General features: G+C 33.8%; 1 protein-coding gene across 6 annotated transcripts in view; it reads right to left on the bottom strand.

Annotated features, from left to right (window-relative positions):
• Positions 1-23,959, bottom strand: part of ARID4B (AT-rich interaction domain 4B) — a 91,675-nt gene that overhangs the window by 1,776 nt on the left and 65,940 nt on the right. For 3 of the 6 annotated variants that reach the window (XM_087967680.1, XM_087967682.1, XM_087967683.1), the window contains exons 17-23: positions 20,149-20,400; positions 17,705-17,789; positions 16,607-16,793; positions 14,012-15,196; positions 9,463-9,573; positions 8,750-8,965; positions 7,535-7,681 (exon numbers count right to left, since the gene is read on the bottom strand). In XM_087967680.1, coding sequence (XP_087823806.1) covers positions 7,535-7,681; positions 8,750-8,965; positions 9,463-9,573; positions 14,012-15,196; positions 16,607-16,793; positions 17,705-17,789; positions 20,149-20,400 — 2,183 coding nt within the window. Of the gene's footprint in view, positions 1-7,534; positions 7,682-8,749; positions 8,966-9,152; positions 9,228-9,462; positions 9,574-14,011; positions 15,197-16,606; positions 16,794-17,704; positions 17,790-20,148; positions 20,401-23,959 lie in introns of those variants that run through there. The other 3 variants (XM_087967687.1, XM_087967689.1, XR_015749976.1) reach the window with 2 other exon arrangements.

The following is a 23,959-nucleotide window of genomic DNA, read 5'->3' as shown; positions in this document are numbered from 1 at the left end:
TCTGAAGGTTTGCTGCTGAAACTAAAATAAGAGTATGAGGCATATACATATGTACATTTCAGAAAAGTCTAGTTGCTCAACCCTCATAGTCTACAAAGTAACTGTAAGGTACTCCTCAACTTATGGCCACAATTGAGCCCAAAATTTCTGTTGTTTTTTTTAAACAAATTTTATTGATTTTACAATTAAAAACAAATCAAAAACACATACACAAATAGAAGAGCAAAAAAGAAAAGAAAAAAGGAAAAGAAAAAGAAAAAAAGGAACACTTAAAAACATTCTCATTTTCGACAGTTTGTAAGATCTTTTCTCTTGATTTATGCCATATACGCACACCTCATCCATATATATTTTTATATATCACTCATATAGATTTGTCCTATTCTTTTTTTACCTTCTGATATAGAATCTGTCTTTGTTCTAACCATTTATACCAGCAATTCCAATTGTTATAATATATTGAAGAATCTTTATTTTTTAAGGCTAAAGTTAGTTTGTCCATTTCTGCACAGTCTGAGATTTTTTTGATGAATCTGTTCTATAGGTATATGAGGTAGCTTCCAACATTGAGCAAACGCTAGTCTGGCCGCTGTTAATATGTGTATTGTTATGTACTTCACTTTTTTTGATAGCTGTTTATCGAAAATCCCTAACAGGAAGGACTCTGGTTTATACTCAATCTGTTCTTTTGTTATATCTTCCAGCCAAATTCTAATTCTCTGCCAGTATTTTTGGGTTTCTTTACAGGACCACCACATATGAAAAAAGGTTCCATCTATTCTTTTACATTTCCAGCATTTCGGACTCATGTTGGGGTGTATCTTCGCTAATCTCAAGGGAGGAAGGTGCCATCTGTAAAACATTTTATAAGCGTTTTCTTTATATGCTGCCGATTTTGTGATCTTATTGTTTCTACTCCAGATCTTTTCCCATTCTATTAAAGTAATACCCCGTCCTACATTCCTATTCCAGGCTATCATATTCCCTTTAACTGTCTCTTCTTCTAACTCTACTTCTAATAGATAGTTGTAAAATTTAGTTATATTTTTCTTGTCTGATCCTAGTAAAATTTTGTCTAATTGCTGGAGTTTATTGTTAATTCCGAATTCTTTCCTATCCTGTTTGTATCTACTATAAATTTGGAGATATACCCACTGATCGATTTTAAATCCCCGCTCTTGCAGTTTTTGTCGCGATTTCAAATTTCCTTGTGTATCCAATAAATCCTTATATTTAATCATTTTGGTAATGTCCAAATTGTTTGGGTGAATCATCCATCGCCTCCATTGTCGATAACCAAATCGGTACTTTTAGGTAGTGTTTTTTCCGTATTTTTTTCCAATTGGTTAATAGTGAATCTCTAATTAAATGTCTATGGAAATATGACTGATTAACTTTCCCTACCTCCCATAAAAAGGCATGAAACCCCCTCTGCAAATCGTGGCCTTCTAACAATAACGTTCTCTTATTAATTAAATTCACCCAATCTTTTAACCATACTAGAGAGGCTGCCGTATAATACAATTCCCAATTTGGAAGTGCCAACCCTCCCCTGCTTTTCAAATCCTGCATTGCCTTTAAATTTATTCTAGATTTTTTCCCTTGCCAAATAAATTTAACAGTTATTTTGTTAAGTTCTTCAAAAAAAATTCTGTGTAGTTTAATTGGAATTGTCTGAAATAAGTATAAAAATTTTGGGAGAATATTCATTTTAATAGAAGCAATCCTGCCCAATAATGAAAGTTGCAGCCTGCCCCATGATTCTAGATCTTTCTTTACTTGTTGCAACAATTTGTCATAATTATTCTCCTTAAGTGTCTTGCAATGTGGTGTCAGCCATATTCCTAAATATTTAACTTTCTTTGTCACCTGTATTCTTGTAACTACTTCTAAATCTTTTTTCTGTTTTTCTGTTAAATTTTTTAGTCATTAGTTTTGTTTTCTTCCTATTAATTTTGAGTCCTGCTACCGCACCGAATTGTTCTAGTTCGTTTATCAATTTTTGTCCTCTTTCTATTGGTTCCTCCATAAAAAAAACCATATCATCGGCAAATGCTTGCAATTTGTATTCTTCTTTCTTAATCTTTAAACCTTTAATCTCTGGGTTTTGTCTAATTCGTGTTAATAATGTTTCTAGAGAGAATATGAAGAGCAGGGGTGAGAGTGGGCAACCTTGTCTAACTCCTTTTTCTATCTTTATTGGGCGAGTATATTCCCCATTTATTATGATATTAGCCTGCTGTGTATCATAAATTGTTGTTATGATGTTTTCAAATTTAGTGCCTAAATTCATATTATAAATTTTTTGAATTAGAAATTGCCAATTTAAATTATCGAATGCCTTTTCTGCATCTAAAAATATAAGTGCCGTTTGTTTTTCGGGGTGGGCTTCATAAAATTCTAAAACATCTACTACTGTTCTTAAATTATTCCTTATCTGTCTAGTCGGGAGAAATCCATTTTGGTCTTCATGTATATACAAATTTAAAATTCGTTTTAATCTGTTAGCTATGATGGAGGTAAATATTTTGTAGTCGGTGTTTAGGAGTGAAATTGGTCTGTAGTTGTTAATATATCTAAGAACAGATTCCTCCTTCGGGATCAGCAAAATCAATGCTCCCCTCCATGAGTCCGGCATTCTGGCTGCCAATAAGACATCGTTAAACACTTCCATCATAAGAGGTCCAATTTGTTCTGCAATTGCCTTATATGGTTCTCCCGGGATCCCATCTGGCCCCGGGGCTTTATTATTTCCCTGATTCTCTATTGCTGATTTCAATTCGGACCAAGTAATGTCTTTATTTAATAATTCTATCAATTCTTCCCCGATTACTTTATCTTTCATTTCATCTAAGTAATTTCTTATTCTATCCTCATTAACTTCTTCCTTTTTGTATAACTCTTCAAAGTATTTGTGTGCAATGTCTTTTTTCTTTTCTATATCTTGTTGTATGTCGCCCTTCTCGTCTATTAATTGGTAGATCAATCTCTTTTCTTTCTTTCTTTTTTTTTAATTTATAAGATAACCATCTTCCTGGTTTATTAGCATGCTCAAAGTAAATTTGTTTAGTCATTTTCAAATTTATTATCATTTTCTCTTGTTCAATTAAATTCAAATTATGTTTGACTGTTATCTGATTTTGTACTCTTTGATCTTTAGGGGTCTTTTGTAATTGAGTTTCTAATTCCTTAATTTGTTGTTATAGTTTATTTTTCTGAGCATATTTTTCTTTATTTCTCATAGCATTATAAGAGATTGTTATACCTCTTATTACTGCCTTCAATGTATCCCAAATATTTTGTTTCGAGGTTACACCATTATCATTTTCCTTTAAAAAATAGTTTAATTCCTCCTTAAATTTATTAGTATACTCTTTTTCTCTTATTAATTGGGTGTTTAATGTCCATCTTTTCTTTGGTTTTTTCCTACCCTTCCAAGTTATTTGAATTGGATTGTGGTCTTCCCATTCATTCAACTTTGGTCTTCCTGTGAGTTTCTTTCCAATTCCTCCTTACTACTCTGATCTTCCATACCTACTAGTTGTTCATAAAAATCTTGGGCCCTTTCCATAGAATCTATTTTAATTTTCCTTTCTTTCCATGAAACTAACATCCCCTCCGGAATTAACCATTTAAATAGAATTCTTTTCTAATTTAGATAAGTAGCTAGAAATTTATAGTCTCGTCTTATTTCTCTTACTTTCCTTGGAATTTGCTTAAGAACGAAAATTTCTTTGCCTTTATACATAATTGTTCCGTCTCTGGACATCCTAAATATTATATCCCGGACACTCCTTCTCGCAAAGGGAATGTGGACCTCTCTCGGGCATTTATGGCATCTTGCATAGTTGGTACTGACCCTGTAGACTTCATCAAATTCCCTAAGTATATCATCTTTATCCTTTCCCAGTAGTCCGGCCAGTATTTCTGCCATTAGCTGCTCCAGGTCTTCTTCCTTGGATTCCTCAACATTCTGGAATCTCAAGTATGCAGCCGCCTTGCCTTGCCCATTTCTAGGTAGACCAATGAGTCCTCCATTTCTTTGCTTACATTTTTTAGCTCTTCGTCTACCCTTTCCAATTTCCTTTCCATTCGTTCCGTCCTTGTCTCTACTTCTTTTATCGTTGCTTCGTTTTTTTCCAGGGCCTGTTGTAGTGTTCCAATTTTGTCCTCTACTTTAAGGATGTCCGCTTTCATTTCAGCTTTTAATTTCCCCATCTCCTCTTTTAATTCACTAATATCTGCTCTTGTTTCGTTATGATTTTTTATCATTATTTCTTGAAGTTTCATCATTGATTCTTGTAGGGTTAGCAAAGTTGATTGTATATTGGCATTTGAGACATTAGCTTGTTTTTTCCCTGGTAGCGATTCTTCTATGGTTTTTTGAACTGTGGGCGAAGCTGTTGCCAGGGTAGTTGTTAAAGTCGGGGTAGCCTTCCTTCCAGTTTTCAGAGCCGTGGTCGTTGTAGAAGTCATTTCTTTTAATATTTGTTTCTGTTGTTGGGTTATATTAGTTATATTATCCCAAATTACCATTCAGTATTATAACCCCTATATTATCTGATTGCTTAGTCCACCTATCTACTAGGTAGCTGTATTCTGAACTAGTAACTGAAATATATAAATATATGTTTAATTTTTAATCCTAAATTCTCAATCACGTATATAATTTTATGAAGTCTATGTTCAAATACTATGCAACACTATACAACACTATATAACATTCCATATAATAAATATATATAATAAATAGTATATCAAATCTAAACCAAGTTTAGATTTTGTAAGTTTATAAGTATTATAAACACATATGTATTCTTATCTAACCTTATCTAACCCTATTTTGAGTATTAGATATTCTAAGTATTCTTAGTCACCAGTATTCTTGAACCTAAACAGTATTATTTCTTTCCCCAATAGATTGGTTATAATCACACACTAAGTTATACTATTAAAACATTAAATATTAAATATTAAGTCTTATACTTATTAATTAAATAGTTCTTAACCTTCTTGCTATTTTCCCTATCAATCTGGTAGAAGTATAACTATCCCTAATATTGTGAATTAATCAAAACAATTAAATCAGTTATCTAGCAATCCAATATAACAATCAGTACTCCTTTCCTCAATAGATAAATTTATAGTCGTTATAAAGAGAAAATGAAAGGAGAGAAAAAATTCATCATAGCACCAAAAAATCAGTAAATAAAAGAAAAGAATTAAGCAGAGTTATACAAAGAGAAAAAAGAGAAAAGAAAAGAGGGAGAGCAATAAGAAGACAGGATTTTAAAGTCAGTTTTTAGTCCACCGTTTCTAGGATTATGCACTTTTTCTTCAAACACACCGGAAGTAGGGAGGTAAAAAGTGCTGAATAATAACTGCCAACAATCAGTATCTTCCGAAACTTCCAAGTTACTCTTTTTTTTGGTAAATGTTCCTAAGTTCAATACATTAATTTCCTTCACGTACGACCCCCACTTCAGTTAGTATAGAATAAGATAGAGTTCTCCTCAGGATCAGTTAAAAGGTCTGTTAAACAGTTAATATCCGATATTTTGTTGCAATGACTTCGGAGTTTCTATGTATCTCGTATAGCGCCACGCTATCTCTTCTTCACCAGTCTCGTTCCTCTTCACGTCTTTGCTTTAATAAAGTTTATCCTAGAAAGTCCATCAAAATAACAGTCCAATAAAGTATTCAAAATTCTTCACAACTTCCCGACTCTTTCCAAGCAGTATTTTCCTGACCTCGTAGACTTCCCCTTTCATTCGTTGTAATCCACACTTTCACTTCGGTCTGCCGAATCTTTTCGCCCACGCTTGTCTAGCCTTCGCTTTTTAGCCGCTTTCCTTTCAGGCTTCTGACAGACACTAGTGTGAAAAATTATAACTTGCCGATCTTCCTCTCCACCATTAAGCTCTTCCTGCCACCTTTTTCTCCACCGATCTTACAAACTGTCACTTACTCGCTTTTCACATCGGAGGCAATCCAGACTTTGGAGCCGCCATTGATAGGAGGCTGTCTCTTGCACGTTGGGCTCTGGAGGGCTCCTCTTCGCTGCCGGGGGGTTGCCTTCCCCACACTGCAGCCCAAGTTTTCCCCACACCAACACGGGATTCTAGCACCCTCTGGGGATCGCACCAACCGCAAAAAGAGATAAGCTGAAACCGCAGACGGGCTTCTGCACCTCTGCTTGTCCTTGCCTTGCCACCGGAAGTCCCAAAATTTCTGTTGTTAAGCGAGGCATTTATTAAGTGAATTTTGCCCCATTTTATCAGCTTTCTTGCCACAGTTGTTAAGTGAATCACTGCCGTTTATAAGTTAGTAACATGGTTGTTAAGTGAATCTGGTTTCCCCATAGACTGTTGGTCAGAAGGTCACAAAAGGTGATCACATGTCCTTGGGACACAGCAACGGTCATAAGTATGAATCAGTTACCAAGCATCTGAATTTTGATCACATGATCATGGGGATGCTACAAAGGTGGTAAATGTAAAAAATGATCATAAGTCACTTTTTTCAATGCCATTGTAACTTTGAATGGTCACTAAATGAACTGTTGTAAGTCAAGGACTAGCTACAGTTATGCACAATTATGGAAACTCTTATTTTATTTTAAAACAAGAAAAAGCATGTGGGGTGACCAAGTTGCTTACTTTATATTTTTGAAGAATTCCAGATAATTTAGTGCTTCTTTATAAGTGCACTTCCAACTTATAAGCAGTAAATCAGACAAGACTTAACTTCTATAAAAAGCAATTGGCTCAGTTCTAAACAAATGGCACTTAGATCAAAGAGTTAAGGTGGTCTGTGTTATTTCTATGGAAAGTATAACTTTTTCTTACATATGTCAGAAGTAATTATCAGAAATAAGGATAAATACTATATAGACTGTGACAGTTTGTGGATATTGTGAAAATTAGTTGCTGGTATTTATTTAGATAGTTAAAATATAAGCCTAAGTGTAGTAGCTCCATTTTTAAAAATCTATGCATGAGACAAAAAGTTGGCTACTTTTTCCCACTCACCCCTCCAGAAATGGATGTTGATGACTAAATAACTGTAAGGAAATAACTCTTTCTTCCAAACTCACTTGCATCCCTCTGGCCCACCAATACTAACAAGGTAAAAACTTAATCCACTTGTTTGTTTCATTGTGGACCTTTCTTTTACTGTGTCTCTTCCTAGGAGAGTTTTTAAAAATCTATTTGTTTTTGCAGATGTTAAGCTGGAAAATAATAGATCAGATAAAAGAGAGGTGTTGATCCTTATTCTAGACTCTTACAGACTCGAAAATTCTATAGATTCTATAAATCTGAAAACCCATATATGGAACAAGACTATGAAAACTTTCTTCTGAAAACATTTTCTTCGTTCAAACAAGAAATTTAAATTCGAAGTAATTAAAGATAACCCTAACAATTGCAGAGTAAGACCTAATATTTTAAAAGACAACGAAGAGTGAAATTCTAAGTTTAGGAAATCTATTTAGTCCCAATAAAAAAAGGCGTATTTAGGCCTAATCACTTACTTTCCCGCTCTTTTTTCTTCAACCGCTTTCTTCTTCTATCAATGGAAGCCACTTCAGATTTTAAAGACATGTAGTGTTTCCTGATTTCCTGAAGTTTTTCTTGAAGGATTGCAATGCGTTCTGCACTGGTCATATTTTCTAAGTCAGCTGGCAAATAAAGCAACTTTTATTAGCACAAATCAAAGTTCCATTTTGTTTTTATTTAGTGAAAGCAAGGCATATACAGCATTACATTCAGCATCTCTCAACAATGGATTCCAATCTATGCCAGTCCCTCAGCCCCTTTGGAGAAAGCAATTCTTGACAAAATGAGCAGATAACTGTTTTTCAGGCTTATAATATTATTCCTATTAGTCAGTGGAGACTAATTTTCATAACTTATGTTTGTTCAATCCCTCAGAGCTAGTTACTTATGCATTAGAGTAATTACGATATACCGGTGTGTCAATTAATTAACAATTACACATCTTGTTGAATTGTTCCTGTGAGCAAAAATTGAAAGAAAACAGGAAAGTCTATGATAAAGTGAAAATTTCCCCCCATAAAATACTCCTTGCTGAATCAATAAACATGATGGAAATAAATGGTAATAATAAATGGAATTTTTAGTAGAAGATTCAATATGGAGTGGAGAATAAGATAATATGCAAAAGCCTTTTGGTTGTTTGATTACTTATGGATAAAGGTTTAATGAATGCTTGGATTAGCTTTGGGAAAAGGAATGTTATGTGAGAATTCTGTTGTTTGTATGAAACTTAAGAAGGCTGTATGATGCAATGAAGAATATGGATTTGAACATTACTGTACAGGTACTTTTTGCTTAACCTGTCAAGAGTGAAACTTTGGGAGCTACATGTTTTGTCATTTTAACTTCTCATTAGAGAAAGTGGGTGTTGGTGATGGTTACAAACAGGTTAACTGGAAAAACGAAACTTCTACAGCTCCACTGAAGTGAAATGAAAAGTAACACAGGAAGCCATGTATGGATATGATAGAAATAATGGTTTTCAATAATACAAATTTATGGTGAGGTATAGTGAACAGCTTTGCATGATAATGCTTTTTCATATAGTTTACTGATTTTATTTTACTGCATCATATGGAAATGAAAGGTTATGTCCATTCTTGGGAATTCAGCAGATTTTAATTCAAAGCTCTTGATACACTTCCAGAATTCAGGAGAGGCAAACTCAGCCATAGGAAATCTTTACTTACATAATTGGAAACTCCATTTGTAAAGTTTTGGCAAACGACTGTTCTGTTCTTTGAGATCAGAATCTTTTTCTCCATTTTTCCCACATTTTCCAGGAGACTGTATTCTAGATGGAGCTTTTGTATGCTGAGATTTCACCCCTGTAGAAACTGATTTTGCTGGGTGGGATTTGGTAATACTTTCTCCAGCAGAGAGTTCTTCACTATCGCTACTGTTTGCTGAAAGAAGAGACAACAAATGAACTTTATAGGCTTAGATAGATAAATATTTCAGCACTTCAAATATTTATATTTACTCACAAAAAGCATTCTTTTCTTGTCCTCCAGTAAAATATATAATGGAATATTTTCTTAGACAAATTAAAAATGTGCATTGTTTTTAGAGATAAGTAAGAATATGACTCACTTGGGGGGCACTGCACAGTTTCCTAAGGGTGGAAGCAATCTTTAAGCAGGGTTCAATTTAGAATGTTTTGGCAGGCTGAAAGAGGAAGGGGAAGTACTTTTAAAGGATCTTCAATGCTTTGGGGGAGATCAGAGAGGGCTGCAGAGAGAAGGGACCAGCAAAAATTGCTTCCTCTATTCTGTCAATATAAGGTATGAAAAGGTATGAAACTTTTCTTTCTCCTGATTTCAGGCTACTTTTGGATTCAGCTCATGATCTATCCATAAGTTTTAAGATCAAGTTTTACATTCCATCAATTTGCTATACTTACTACTTTTATTCTTCTTTTTATTGTTCACCACAGATGTTTTATGACTTCTTTTTTGCTTTTTCGAGGGACCGCCACCTTGGCTATCTTTAAGTCTCTTCTGGCCTGTACAAGCTTTATTAACATAAAAACACGATACATTTACATGAATATATCAGAAACCCATTTCATTTTTTATCATCTATATCATTTTTCTACAGATCTTCTATTTTGCAGTGATAAACTTTTACAACCTAGTTGGAAACAATGCAACTGGCTTCAAAATGGCTGCAGCTTAACCTAAAAACATTCACTAAACCTACTATTGACTGCAGTAGGCTTTTAGGAGAATCAAAACATTATTTGATAATGTTACAGAACTATAAATTTGGGGATTATTAGTATGTTAATAGTACCCAGCTCCATATCTTATAGAAGAGAGCTGTAAGGAACTCCTTATAATATTCACCCTTTCAAACAGCAACTATCCCCAAATTACATCATTTGAAAACTGTCTTTGAGAGGAATAGCGCCATTTCAGAGCAATTCTTCATATTCTAGGAAGAGAATAATACTAGACAAGGGATGCAAATTACAGAAGCAGTAGAACAGTTCTCTGTTCCACTTTCCAACTCACTCTCATTTCTACTTCTATCTCACCTTCACCAAAGGGTATTCTATGAACTGTTGTGGGCCGTCTCAGAATATTAGATCTTGTAAGGATAGGGGCTTTCACCAGATTTTAAGATCCCCTAGAGACATCTCTGAAATCACCTTTCAGGTAAGCTGAACAATATCTACAGCTCATTTACATACAGCTCATACTGTATGCCCTATCCCTGCAACATTACAGGTTGGAAAGTCAGAAGAAAATATCCTAATTTGTATCTCCAATTATGATGTAATTGTGTCACAAGAAACATGGCATATGGAGCATTGTGCTTGGAGGAATAGAAATATTGTTGTGGAAGCAGAGTTTGGAGTGGGATGGGGGAGCTTTGCGTTTGTCTTGTTGTCTTGTTTGCTAGTTTATACTTCTTTACTGATCCAAATCACTAGTTTACAATCCCTACAATATATCGTAGCAATGTGAAAAAATGAAATGCCCTGCATTATTTAAATTCTTCAAGAGTCATTTATTGTTAATATATTCATTTCTCCCTTACTTATTCGAGTTCAAATCAAAACTGTGGGAAGTAAAATAAAATTATACTTGGAATGTTTACTAAGTAGGTTTCCATCAATACATTTTATACAGGCTGAAGACTTAAGTTCAAAAACTGGGATTGATGATGAGGAGTTTGTGATCAAATTGCATAGTCAATCCCCAGATCAGATAATATTGCCACTGTTGTTGCAATAATCCAAAAACAATATTGGAAATTTTAGAGGGTTCTGCTTTATAAAATATTGCTTTATACAAAACTGCTTTTTAAACTGACTCAGGCATGATATTGGCAAATATATTACTAGACTGGTAGTAACCCATCTTTGGTTGGTAATAAAGTAATGTTGCTGAATGCTACTCATTCAAGTTTATAGTTGCCAACCAATTTGATCATTGTCCAAATATATTTAACAATTTTTGATAGAATTCTTTTACTATCCTGCTATTTTTGTAACAAAGCTTGCCCAGGTGTTATTAGATAAGTCTTCTTAGATTGATGGTAAGACTGATATAGGTCTTGACTTACTACCAGTCGCATTCCAATCGTTTAAAATTATGATGACCCATAAAGCACTTCCTGGCACTGTAAAATATCCCCCAGACACATGACCGCATTTTGAGCGCTTGGCAATCTGCTCGCCTTTACATCTAGTTGCAGCATGCCATGATCACATGATCATGATTTGTGACATTTTCTACCAGTTTCTAGCAAAAACAGCCCATTTGGAAGTATGGATTAGCACTTATGACAATGGTATTTGCTTAATGGCTGCCAAATCAGTAAAATGCAAACTAAGCACCCACAAATTAAATTCCTAGATTGATTGGATATGAATTGATCCTGAAAGACAAACAGGCAACGATTCAGGACAGGCAGATTTACAATAGCTTACGCTATAGTGTTTAGCATCTGGGAAAATTATTCTTTGAAATGTGGTTCATCCCTAATTGTGGCTTTAACTGACTTAAGCTTGGATTCAATTCAATATTTAGGGCCAAACTGTGATGCAAATTTAATTATTCCCTAATTGATATGTATCTGTTCCTATGAATATTTAAAACATATGAAAACACAAGTAAAAGTCAGGTGTAATGTACATCTAACTAAAGAAATAGCAGTGAAAGAAACAGAGAGGGCTACTTCGTTACCTCCCACTACTTAGCCATTTTAAGCAACCAGGTTTTCCATCGTAAGATGGCCCGATAACATGTCAATTCACTTTTATATGCTGACTATATGGTAGTTTTGCCTTTGAATCCTGTTCAGATCTGTAAATTGATGTGCTCAAACTATTCTAAATCTAAGAGTTGAATATCCGAGTTACACAATTGGCAAACAGAAGAACACATCATCAAACAAGTCAAAAATTTTAAAGACTTAGGGCTGTGGCTTTTCAAACCTCTGGAGCCTGAAATGCCCAGGGGGACTATCTATCCCAAGGAACACAGAGATCATTCTCAACTGTACAAGCTTTCTATTTTAACTGAGTTGCACAGTTTATCCAGCTCCTATTAAGTTATGCCCCGCTGTTGTATGGGATTCAGTTGGAGCTTTGTAACAGGATGGTTAGTTAAGCCTATGGTAAATTCTCAAGAAATGTTTTCCTGGTCCCTTTCGTTGTCCCAAATATAATACTTCATTAAGAAGCAGAAGTAATTTAGAGACTCTGGATTATCTTTAATTTTTGGTTGAAATTGTTATATAGCTCAGGTGGATTGGCCATTTTAATTATAGATTATTTTAATTCTTCATGGAAAAAAATATAATTACATGAAATTCCATTTGTTGTTTTTTTCTGGTGTGCTCTTTTACCTTTGGGGTTACAGCACACTAACTTAATTTTGAAACAGGATTTTAGATATGGAAGGTCAATTGGATTATGCACTTGTCCCCATGATGCATTTATTAGCAACCAGTTTCTAAATTTTAAATCAGTCAATTACTTGAACAAGATCACTTTCAAAATTCAGAAGAACCTTATCCCCAGTTCATGTTAATGTTCTTCTCACAGCAGTATTGGAAGAGAAATATAGGAAAATCCCATGTTGGTACACGATAAGGTCCCTATAGTGCAGGTGTGATAGTAATTGCAGCTTGTGTTTTGTTATACTGTCAGTTCTGTGCAGTATAAATCTTTATAGTTATTTCCGTCTCCTTTCTAAATCCCTATGGCATTTTACTTATTATTACTTATCAGATAATAAAGACAATTATCTATCCTTAAATCCTATCAACTGTTATGCTATGTGCATGCACTCTGCCCTATTATGACCTGATTATGATAATGATTATGCAATGTTTTACTGTACACATTTTTTTTCTTTTAGTCCATGAATAGAAAAAAAGAGTATATCACTTAAAACTAATAGATGTCAATAAGATCTTCAGACAGAATTATCCTCAGGTCAATAAAGGCAGTCAAAACCCTTCATCTAAAGATGCTTGAAATGCTATTTGGGGGAGAATTAGTTTTACTAAAGCGAAGATTTACAATTGATTTTCAGTGGCCCTTTGCGGCACAGGTTATCCTTGACTTACAACCATTTGAAGTTACCACAGTACTGAAAAAGGTGACTAATGACTTACAACCGTCACAGCATCCCCATGGGCATGTGATCAACAACGGCTGCACTGTCCTAAGATCATGTGATCATCATTTGTGACCTTCCCAGCCAGCTTCTGATAAGCAAAGTCAATGAGGGAAGATGGATTCCCTTAACAACCATGGGATTCACTTAAGAATTGCGGTGATTTACTTAACTATGATGGCCCCAAAGGCTGAAAACTGGGTGTGGCTCACTTTAACAACTGTCCTGCTTAGCAATGGAAATTCTGGTCCCAACTGTGGTCATAAGTTGAGAATTACCTGCACTTTACTTTTGTGAGGTGGAGCTAGAATGCAAGAATGTGTAAAAAGAAAAACAATTAAAATATATTTTGGTTCTATTGATGTCGTTTAAGTAGCAAAATAAACTAAATTAAAATTTCAAAACAATACTTTATAAAAAAGAGTATTGCTAGGAACAAAAATATTTTATTACCAACTTCAGAGTACTCAATTTTGTAAAAAGATTACTAACCTAATACTGACACCATATTACCCTAGCTTCTAAGCATCTCATGGTTCAACTAGGATATGAAAAACTTATTTTGAATACCCTAACCCTAACCTTCGCAACCAGCTGCATCATTGTTTACCAAACTCTACCCAATCATCCCCATCCAGGCAAATACTATAAATAATGCCACTCTGAAATCTGAAACATTCTTACTCAATTCCATGGTTAGCTAAAATGAAGCAGATTAGCCTTTCTGAACTCAGCACTGTCTGAATGTATTGGACTATAACTTCCATAATTCCCAGACAGACAGACACATACTAAATAGAACTGTATTTATTATACCTTTCTCAGTGTGTTCTGGTTGATTACTGCTGCTGGAGCTGACACTGGCATCAAAGCCTGTAGGAGATACATTTCCTTCAGACTGAAGGTCCTGCAGTTCTCCTACAATACTGTCCACCTCAATTGTGCTATCTGTTTCACTCTTGATGCTTCGTACTTCTTCTTGACTTGGTGCCAGAGTTTCAGAAATAGATACGCCCGACTGATGCCTGCTAGAATCTGCTACTGTTACAGATGGGGGTGACTCAGGTGTGGTGGGTGGGGTGTTTAGAACTGAATTACTGCCACTACTTGGGAATTCAACTTTCTTATCGTTCGTTTCAGGTGGCTTTTCTTCAACAGGTTTTGCATCTGTGCCTACTGGCAAAGATCTTTCAACTTTAGAACTAGACAAAGAGGTATCCTCTTCCTCAAGGGTTTGCAAATGCTCCTCTGACGTTGCCTGCTCAGGAGAAGCATGGGGTGGAGAAGCTGCTGCTTCTGTGTCAGAATCTGAAAAAAGTTCTTTGAGAGTCTTTTTAGGCCATTGTCCCTGAATACTTGACCACACATCTTTCCGGTCTTTTGCTCTGGTATTCTGAAGCCTTTCATCAGATGTACTTAGAAGCTTTATTCTCTTCTCTGACACTTCAGAGAACCCAGGATAAAAAGCATTTGTCCGTAAAGATTTTCTTTTATCATCTAATCCATTATATTTCTTATTAGGCGTTAATTTTAACTTATTTTTTACTTCATCTTCATCTGAAGAACTATTACTACTGTTTTCCAAGCTAAGTATATCTTTGCCATTTGATTTTTCATCTTTACTATTAGGTGACCCAGTTTTTAAACATTCTTCGGGTACACAGTACCTTCGTTTACCACGTTTTATTTTATCTGTTGCTTCCTTTTTTATCTCTTTCCTTTTCTTGGCACTTGCATGGTCACCATCATAGTCAGTATCATCAGATAATTCTGTCAATTCTTTCTGGGGTCTTTCTGGGGATTTTGATACTGGCTTGGAAGTTATAGCATCTCCAAGAGTTACTGCCTCTTCTGACACAGATAAGCTGATTTGCTCTTTCAGACAAACTTCATTATTGTCTTGGGTCAAAGCTTCATCTTGAGGATCCTCCTTCCCATTGCTATAGACATTTGGTGCACTTTGGTCATCATCTTGTTCACTATCATCTGAGCTTTCAGATGCTATGGGAGGGGGAAAAAGTAAGAAAATTAACTCCTCTAGCATCCAAATTCTATATTTAGATATGTTTCACACGAATCTGAATTAGCCTTTAACTTCCCTGTGGGTAGTATCCCTATTTGGATTTATTTTGTTAAGAAAAATATATATATTTAAATGTCTATTTGAAAGTATGACAATAGATTGAATCCAAAGTTTCTGTTCCATAAACAAACTATCACTTAAGGACAAAGTTTTCTGTAATAATCAGAAGACATGTGCATCTTTCAAGTGAGCCCATTTTTTTTTACATAATTTCTTGGAATTAATAAGAAAATGCTGTCCCCCACCCAACTTTTGGTCTCCTAAACAATATTTGTTATATTCAGTATTAATTGGATATGTGAATACAGATAATAAAACAATTCCAAATATGGTACAGGAAAAAACAAACTTTCATGAAACAAACTAAGTGAAGTGATGAAATAGGCTGTTGAAATGGAAAACAGGCAATAGAAATGAGAATTATTCTGAAATTGTTTATGTTTTGAAATATAAAGGCAGATATCTGCTGCATATAGAAACAGTGAATGAGAAAAGGAGAAATATCCCCCTTCCCCACCAATAGAGAACATTCTTGACTCCAATAGTTTTACTTCTGTTTTTTCACAATTGGAAAATTCTACAATTTGGGGGGTGGCTAGGAGGTACAGGCATCCACTGTACCTCCTAGCCATCCCCCCAAACTCAAAAACTAATAATTTAGGGCATACTCATTTATTAGCCACATTTTCTGCATCTCAGAGAAGGCAGAAAGGTAAAATGTAGAATCCAGGCCAAAAAAAAAAATGATTGTGTACTCCTACAAAGAATCAAGTAAAATTATATACTTCCAACAGTAGTTTATCATCTTACTCAACAACCTGCTGCTTGAAATAATTTGTCAACTAAAATGGATTTCATGGAGATCATTTCAATCAGCTGAACATCTGATAGACAAACACATTATAATTTTAATTATAATTTTAGTACTATAAACACAGGAACAGATGAATCCAGAATGGTAGGAAGCTAACAAAATAAAAAAGGAGATAACAACAATACACTGGCATAGAATACTATAAATTTATTCTTAAACAAGATAAAAAACAAAAGCCAAACTGTATCAACATTATAGAGAAGTTTAATCTAATTTTAAAAAAACAAAGAAGGCCTGAGTAAGTAGCTCAGAAGGTTCCCATGTTATGGGAAGCCAAATTTATGGGAATTTGGGTATGCCAAACACACACTATGTGATGTTGCATCCTGCTCAAATTATGGCCACTCATAGGAGCAACTTAAAAACCACAAATAGCTCTGCCTTTGGACCATCATGAAGATCAAAGACCTGGATTTGTTCCTCTCAGAAAGAAATACTTTTTTGTGCTCTTTACCTTGCAGTCCATTAAGGATAGAAATAATCTCTAAAGATTTATTTGGAGTTAGTTCAGAAGTTTTGGCTTCAGCGCTGTCTGGTTTGGATGCCATCTCAGGCGATATACCAACATGAAATGGTGGTTTCGATGAACGGCGTAGTTTAAATGCTTTGGGGGAATATTTCTCATCTTTCTCAGCTTTATTCTAGTTTAAAAGAAATATTCTATTAATATACTCATATAATTTATTTTATATCAGAATTAACAATGTTGAGAACAAAACAAAATCAAATGGCAAGACTTTATATAAAGTAAATCTGAGATGCTGAACATGTTTTTAGATATAATATACACTTGTAAATCTTTTATAGACCTTAATGTTGTACAGAACCATTTCACTTCTTATCCTATCTAAATCTTATAGAATTTTAAGTAACCATTTTTCAAACTGTTAAATTAAGACACATTATTATTGTCTACAGGTGAGTTCTATTCAATGACTTGTAAATCACTGAAAAGATTTGAACAGCTTGAGGGCAACGTTTAATGGTTGAGAAGAACTCAAGTTTACAGTGGCAAAATCATTATCCAAATAGGCAGGATAGGATTTTTGAATTTCTTCATTTTGAAAAACAAATTGGAGGGCTTTTAAAAATTGATTCAAGTCTATTCATAATGTTTATTTCTGTAGGTATGATAGATTATGATCACCATGTGGTCTTAAATAGGTTCTAGCTCTTTGTACGGTTATTTAATCGCCTTGTTTTGCATCACTGACTTCTATGTATGGGAAGAAAAATCTTCAGACTACAAAGCTCATTAAAAGAAATAATGTAGTTCATCAAATGATTATCAATGTACAGGTCTGAATAAACATGGTAACATAATTTGAAATACAATAATCAGATTTGTAAATTATCAGCTGTCTAGACAAATCATCAGAAGACACTAATATATTACTTTATGAGTGGCGTAATGATAAGCAAATATGAAAATGAAGTTTCTGTGTAAATCTTCCTCCTCCAATTAGAACAGCTGTTATCAATAATAAATCATTATGACAACCTTTCTCTTTCAATGGGTAATATTTAGCACCAGCAGTCTAAAATAATCTACCTTTATTTTCTTTCGATGCTTTATTTTGGGTACATTTTTGTCTGCTGGTCTCACTATCTTGTCTGCTTTTATCCATTCATCATACCTAGAAAGAATTGAAATACATACACTTACATTTTGGAGATAATTAAATGTAGGCTACCAAAAACATTTTATAAAATATAAAATCATATCTTCTCTAACAATTTGATATATTTTTAATGTTCATTACATAACAACAATTATTATTCTGGACATATTTCAGGATGGCTTACTATTAAAATGGAGCAGAGACATGAAGCATGTTATTAGCATTAGCAGTATTAAAATTGTAGAGGCAAGTCCAATGTCAAATTAGCAAACTTTTGACCAAGCAAGAGGAAATTCCCTTTCTCAACCCATTATCTGAAATCTGCTTTAGAGATTCCAGTCAACCAGCATTCTAGAGCAGACATGGAGGAGAGAAAACACTGAGGAATGCAAGACAAAGTCAAAATCCATTCTATCTACAATATCTGTTTCAGAATATGAACTCTAGCTATTACTTTGATTACAAATAATTCGTTTGCTGTGATTCCATACTCCTATAAGACTTGTAATAGTTCTGATATAGAAATTAAAGAAATTGTCATTAGATTCTTTCTCCCATCTACAACATATATTTAGAATTTAATTCAAATTACACAATCCAAATAAGCATTGGTATAATCAGAATTAACATATTCTCTTAGCCACCCTCCCCCCTTCTCCCAGGCTAAAAAAGACTAATGAAATAAGCATGTTATACTACTACTAAGTAATCTTTTAATCAGAATTCATACTATTTTATCTAAGTCATCTGCCACATGCAATCATGTGAGATATCTATATAGTGATCTTAAGATATTCTGGTAGAAAGCAGAATACAGTGAATTACAGTAGCATATTTTTTATCACAAAAGAATATAAAGGAAAATACCCAAGCAGTTAGAAATACAATCACCAAAGCGATCTCATTCACATAAACACACATACAAACACACACTCTTACTATGATTCATGTCAAAATAAAGCACTACTCTATCATTGTAATCTAAGGTAAAAAGTCCAGGGTATATATTTAAGGTTTGTGGTACAAATAGAAGTTTTGCTAGGTAGAAACACAACCTCAATGGGAAATCTGAATTGCAACCACATACTCCAGCACGAGTCCGAAAGCTTGGAAGACTAACTCTCTGGTCCCCATGAACAAGTCAGATTGGATCCTGCTATAACCACATTGTTTTGCCTTTAAAGTATGTATATCCTACTGTATACAACATCTCAGGATCATACTCAAGAGAAGCTAATATAATAAAAGCCTTTATAAACACTGGTATCTAAACAGCATCCGTTAGAATCATTCTGAAAATATACACTCAAGTGTGAAGGCTTCCATTCACACTTGAATCCTGAAAGTACATATTCTATAACATAAAATCCATTCTTTTACTTCTCTGAAATACTTATCCCATGAAGTTAAAAAGGAACTTAAGTGAGGCACAAGTTAAAAAAGCAAACAAAAATAAGAATTCTAACATTCAGGATCTCCAATACCAGCTTTTTATTTGTCTGATTAGTGGTGACTTCATCAAGCACAATTTAGTTATAAAAGTTAAGATGTAAGCATGTCAAGGTTTTTCAGTTATGACTCATGTTTGGCCAACACCCACAGAGTTTAGCATGGCCTTTCTTAAGTCTTCCTAGACAAAATTACTGATAAAAGTAATGCAGATGGTAAGCAAAGATGATAAGGAGCTGATTTAGTAATATCCAGAAATAAAAGGCCAGTTACAAAGTCTTTACAAAGAATATTTCAATAAAAGAAATGTCTGAAAGATATGAAGAATTGAGCAATACAGGATCTGCATAGATTGAAATACTTAGTTAATGGTATAAAAGATGACAAGAATATTTTGGCAAAAATATCAAATTTACTGTTTCCCCAAAAGCACTAAAGTTATGGCAATAAGCCAGAATAAAGAGAAGATGCTCAGACATAGAAATACAAGACTATATAAAGACGGATCTTCCTAAGAAATATATCGCAACAAGAAACTAAATTTGACCAGGTGAAAATAGAGATAAAGATTCTAGGTACTCAGAGAGATCTCACTTCTACCACAAGTTAAAGTGTTTGACTTTAGGTTTTGAAAAATAAGAACTAATTATATTTTGTTAAACTTAACATGACAGCAGAATAAGATGTTCGCATGGCTATTTCACTGCTCAATATTAAGATAAAACTGAGGCAGGAGATTGACTCAACCAGATTTTTTTAAATTTTCAGGTAACTTACGAAGCTACTTTGCTCTTAGAATAAAAGTAATTTTAAGTAGTATGATGATCTTCACAAATCAGTAATATTCTATTTGTTTTAGAACACATAAGTGTATTTTAGATTAGAGTATTTTAAAGGAAGTAATCACTAGCTAAATCTCAATTACCTCACATTCCATCCGCAGTAGTGCACCAAGTAAAGGACTTCTCCACCTTCAATATCAGAATCTTTAATACTAGCTTCATACATTTTTTGATTTTTCCCTCGTCCATACCGCACTTGGACTTTCATGCCTGGTGGATAACACTCAAACTCTTCCTCTTCATTTTTGTCATCTTCCTCCTCCTCCTCATCATCATCTTCCTCCTCCTCTTCTTCTCCTTCTTCATCTTCATCTTCTTCCTTAATGGTGACATCGCTTGAAAGGTTTAAAAAATGCCAGTTAATAAAAATATTGAAAAAATGTTCAGTGCCAAATGGTGTATACTGACTGATTATATTGGGAATGCATAGAAAGTGAGGAATAGTAGATTCCATATATATTATAGATAGAAAGATATAGCTATATACACACACATTTGTATATGTGTATATGTATACATATATATATATATATGAAATCCTTTAAAGATGAGTGATTTTTAATTAGAGTTGGCAACTGACAAGAAAACAGCAAACAATCAGAATAGTGATAAAAAGAGGCATTTTACGGAAGATTTTAAAAGATGATTTGATTTAATGAAAATGTTTCATTACTATCTGGAAGCTAAAGATGTGTGTTACAGTGCTACGGGGATAAATTATTCTTAGCTGAAGTATGTTTTCCTTTCTCTTGAAATTGTATCAGTTTAGTGTGTTTACATATGACTGGTCTTTAGAGCAAGGGTCTTCAAACTTGACAGCTTTAAGACTTGTGGACTTCAACTCCCAGAATTCGTGAGCTAACATGACTGGAGGAGGAATTCTTGGAGTTGAAGTCCACAAGTCTTAAAGCTGTCAAGTTTGAAGACCCCTGCAAATATAAATATATATATATAATTTCAGTTTGTTATGATGGCTCAATCGGTAATAGATTATTTAGAAAGCTTATCTGATTATTTTATTCTATTTTATTTATTTATTTGTGATTAATATCTTAGTTTAAAATCAGCACATTTTTCAGAAATGTTTTGAACTAGTGTTTGTCAAAATTGAAGCAGTAACTTAAGCCTCAAGAGTGTATATCAGAGTATTATGAGGCTCAAAGAAAAAATATTTCTAAACAGTAGGAATATTATTGGGAGTTTCAAAATAATATAAACTTTAAAATGCAGTACTGCTTTTTTTTATTGTGTTTTCAGACTTTTAAGAAATATTTCATTACAGATTTCCATCCCTATTAAATGTTGGACAAGGGCTTTATTTTCTCAAAGAAAACAACTCAAAATTAAGGTCTGGATAGATTGGGTAGACCAGAAATGAATACACTAGATGGCAGTGAACTTTGCCTGCTTCTGCTGAAGTCACATTATTTTATCCAGTACAGATAGTTCTTGACTTAACAACCATTCATTTCGTGACCAAAGTGACAGCAGTACGGAAAAAAAATTACTTATAACCAGTCCTCACATTATGACCATTGCAGCACCCCCAGTCACATGATCAAAATTTGGACACTCAACAACTGGCATATTTTCACAAAGGCTGCAATGTCGCAAGATCATGTGGTCACCATTTGCAACCTTCCCAGCCAGTTTCTGACAACCAAAGCCAAGAGGGGAAGCCAGATTTGCTTAATGTTGCATGATTCACTTAACTACAGTGATCTGCTTAACAACATGACAAAAAAGATCATGAAATTGGGTGTAGCAGAAATTCTGGTACCAATAGTACATCAAAGACTACCTGTATACAAAAAAAAAATTAGCCTGATTCTTAATCTGGGTAATAGTTATGACAAACCGAGAACTAGTTACTTCTAGTTACTTCTGCTTTACATTCTTTTTCTATATTTTTCTCTAGTAATGTATTTAACTCATGGCATTAAAAACAATTATTTTTAATAAATGAGCATTAAGTTAAAGAAAATCCCAAATAAGCATGGTTGAACAGATTACAATTATAATAGAAATCTTTCTCAATAGAAATGAATAATGTAAACTGTAATTAATTTGTCAAAAAAAACCCTTTTTAATTTAATGCAATTTAATAGTTCTCTCCCACCAGTTATGTTAGAAAAGTTCATTTTAGTACATATTTCTTTCTAAGTAATATAACTTTCCAAAAGAGATCAAACTGTACCTTAATATTTTTAGTACTATTGAAGACTCTTTTAACAATATTGAAAATATTTGGGGATCACTTAAATACCTTTTATTTAAAATGCTTTTAAACAGGAAATCCTTTTTTCTCATACTACAATATAAAAAAGTACAGCATTGCAAAATTGATTTGCTGATGTAGGCAAAGGAGGAAGCATAAAAAGTTCAAATATTTTTAAAAACTAAATAGAAAATTGCCACTGAGTGTGCAGAACTGTTTAAGTGTTTTTCAGTACTGGACACCGGAAATCACAAATACTTTTCTTAATAGCAACAGCACTTAGACTTATATACTGCTTTACAGTGTTTTACAGCTCTCTCTAAGTGGTTTACAGAGTCAGCATACTGCCCCCAATAATTTGGGTCCTCATTTTACCCACCTGGGAAGGATGGAAGGCTGAGTCAACCTTGAGCCTGATGAGATTCGAACTGCCAAATTGCAGGCAGCCGGCAGTCAGCAGAAGTAGCCTGCAATACTGCACTCTAACCACTGCGCCACTGTGGCTCATAAAAAATATTAAAGATATCTAAAAATAACATATAGAATTTATCTTCCCTTCCCTTCTTTCCTTTATACTGATTTATATCACCAGTATATTTTAAAATATCTAAAGCTATATGCTGATGAATGAGATTGTGTTAATTGATAATTCTATCCTTTTAGCATGACAATAGTTTAGTATTATGGTAGTATGAAATGAGAATACCCAATTAGTGGAGTTGGAGCTACTTCCTGGTAGATGCCCAGCTGATTTGCAATAAATTGGAAACAATGGATCAGATTTAGGTTACTACTAAATTTTACATTTTAAAACATTGTTTCTTGTTTATCTATCAGCTTTTAGAAAAATTAGGAATATAACATAAACCTTAGCAACTGATAGAGCTACTGTACTTAAAAGGTCACTCCCACAAAATTCAGTTACATAGATCCATGGGCTTGTATTTATGTCACTATTTATCCTCACACCTTCCTTTTTTTGTTCACCATGTTGCCCTAGTGATGGCCTAATAAAAAATACTGAGCCAAAAGAGAATTTTATTTTTATTTTATTCTGGCCAACTTGAGTACTTTTCTTTTTCTTGTGTTATGTCCAACTATTTAAAACAACAAATGATTAAAATGTTTCTAGCAATGAAAGTAAAGACAAATGGATGAGAAACTAAGAAATTGTTGTTTTGTTATTAAGAGCTCAGCTCTGTTAATGAAAACAAATTCACAGACTGCAGAATGTATTAAGTAGTACTCTTTAGTTTATGTGTGCCACATTAAATTATAATGGAAATCTTTGGTTCCAAATGCTGAATCCAGAAGAAAAGCCAAACTAGAATCTGCAAGATATGTCTCCAGCCCTCTGTAGATAGATTAAAAAAATAATATAATATACATTACATGGTCTTTTTCTTGTTAAGATTAATTTCTAAGATTCCTTGTTGCAAATAAAAGCTTGCAAAATCATGGATTGTAAAAGCAATTCCAACAGTCCCATCAGGCAACATCATCTCCTGAGAACATATATCAATTTCTAATAAAGTAAAAGCACAGATCATTTTTTATTACTGAGTGATAAAGAGTGATTAGCAATTATAGATGGAAGATACTAAGATGTAACTGAAATCAAGAATGTTCGTTTCAAAGAAAAGCTGAATGGTTAAGAATACACACATGTTGCATGT

This window comes from Notechis scutatus, chromosome 1 (assembly GCF_049901735.1).
Source record: "Notechis scutatus isolate UNSWTSFEM ecotype Mainland chromosome 1, rNotScu1.2, whole genome shotgun sequence".
In the NCBI taxonomy this organism is placed as follows: Eukaryota; Metazoa; Chordata; class Lepidosauria; order Squamata; family Elapidae; genus Notechis; species Notechis scutatus.
Note: the sequence above shows the minus strand (reverse complement) of the source record. Positions and strands in the feature narration are given on the sequence as shown.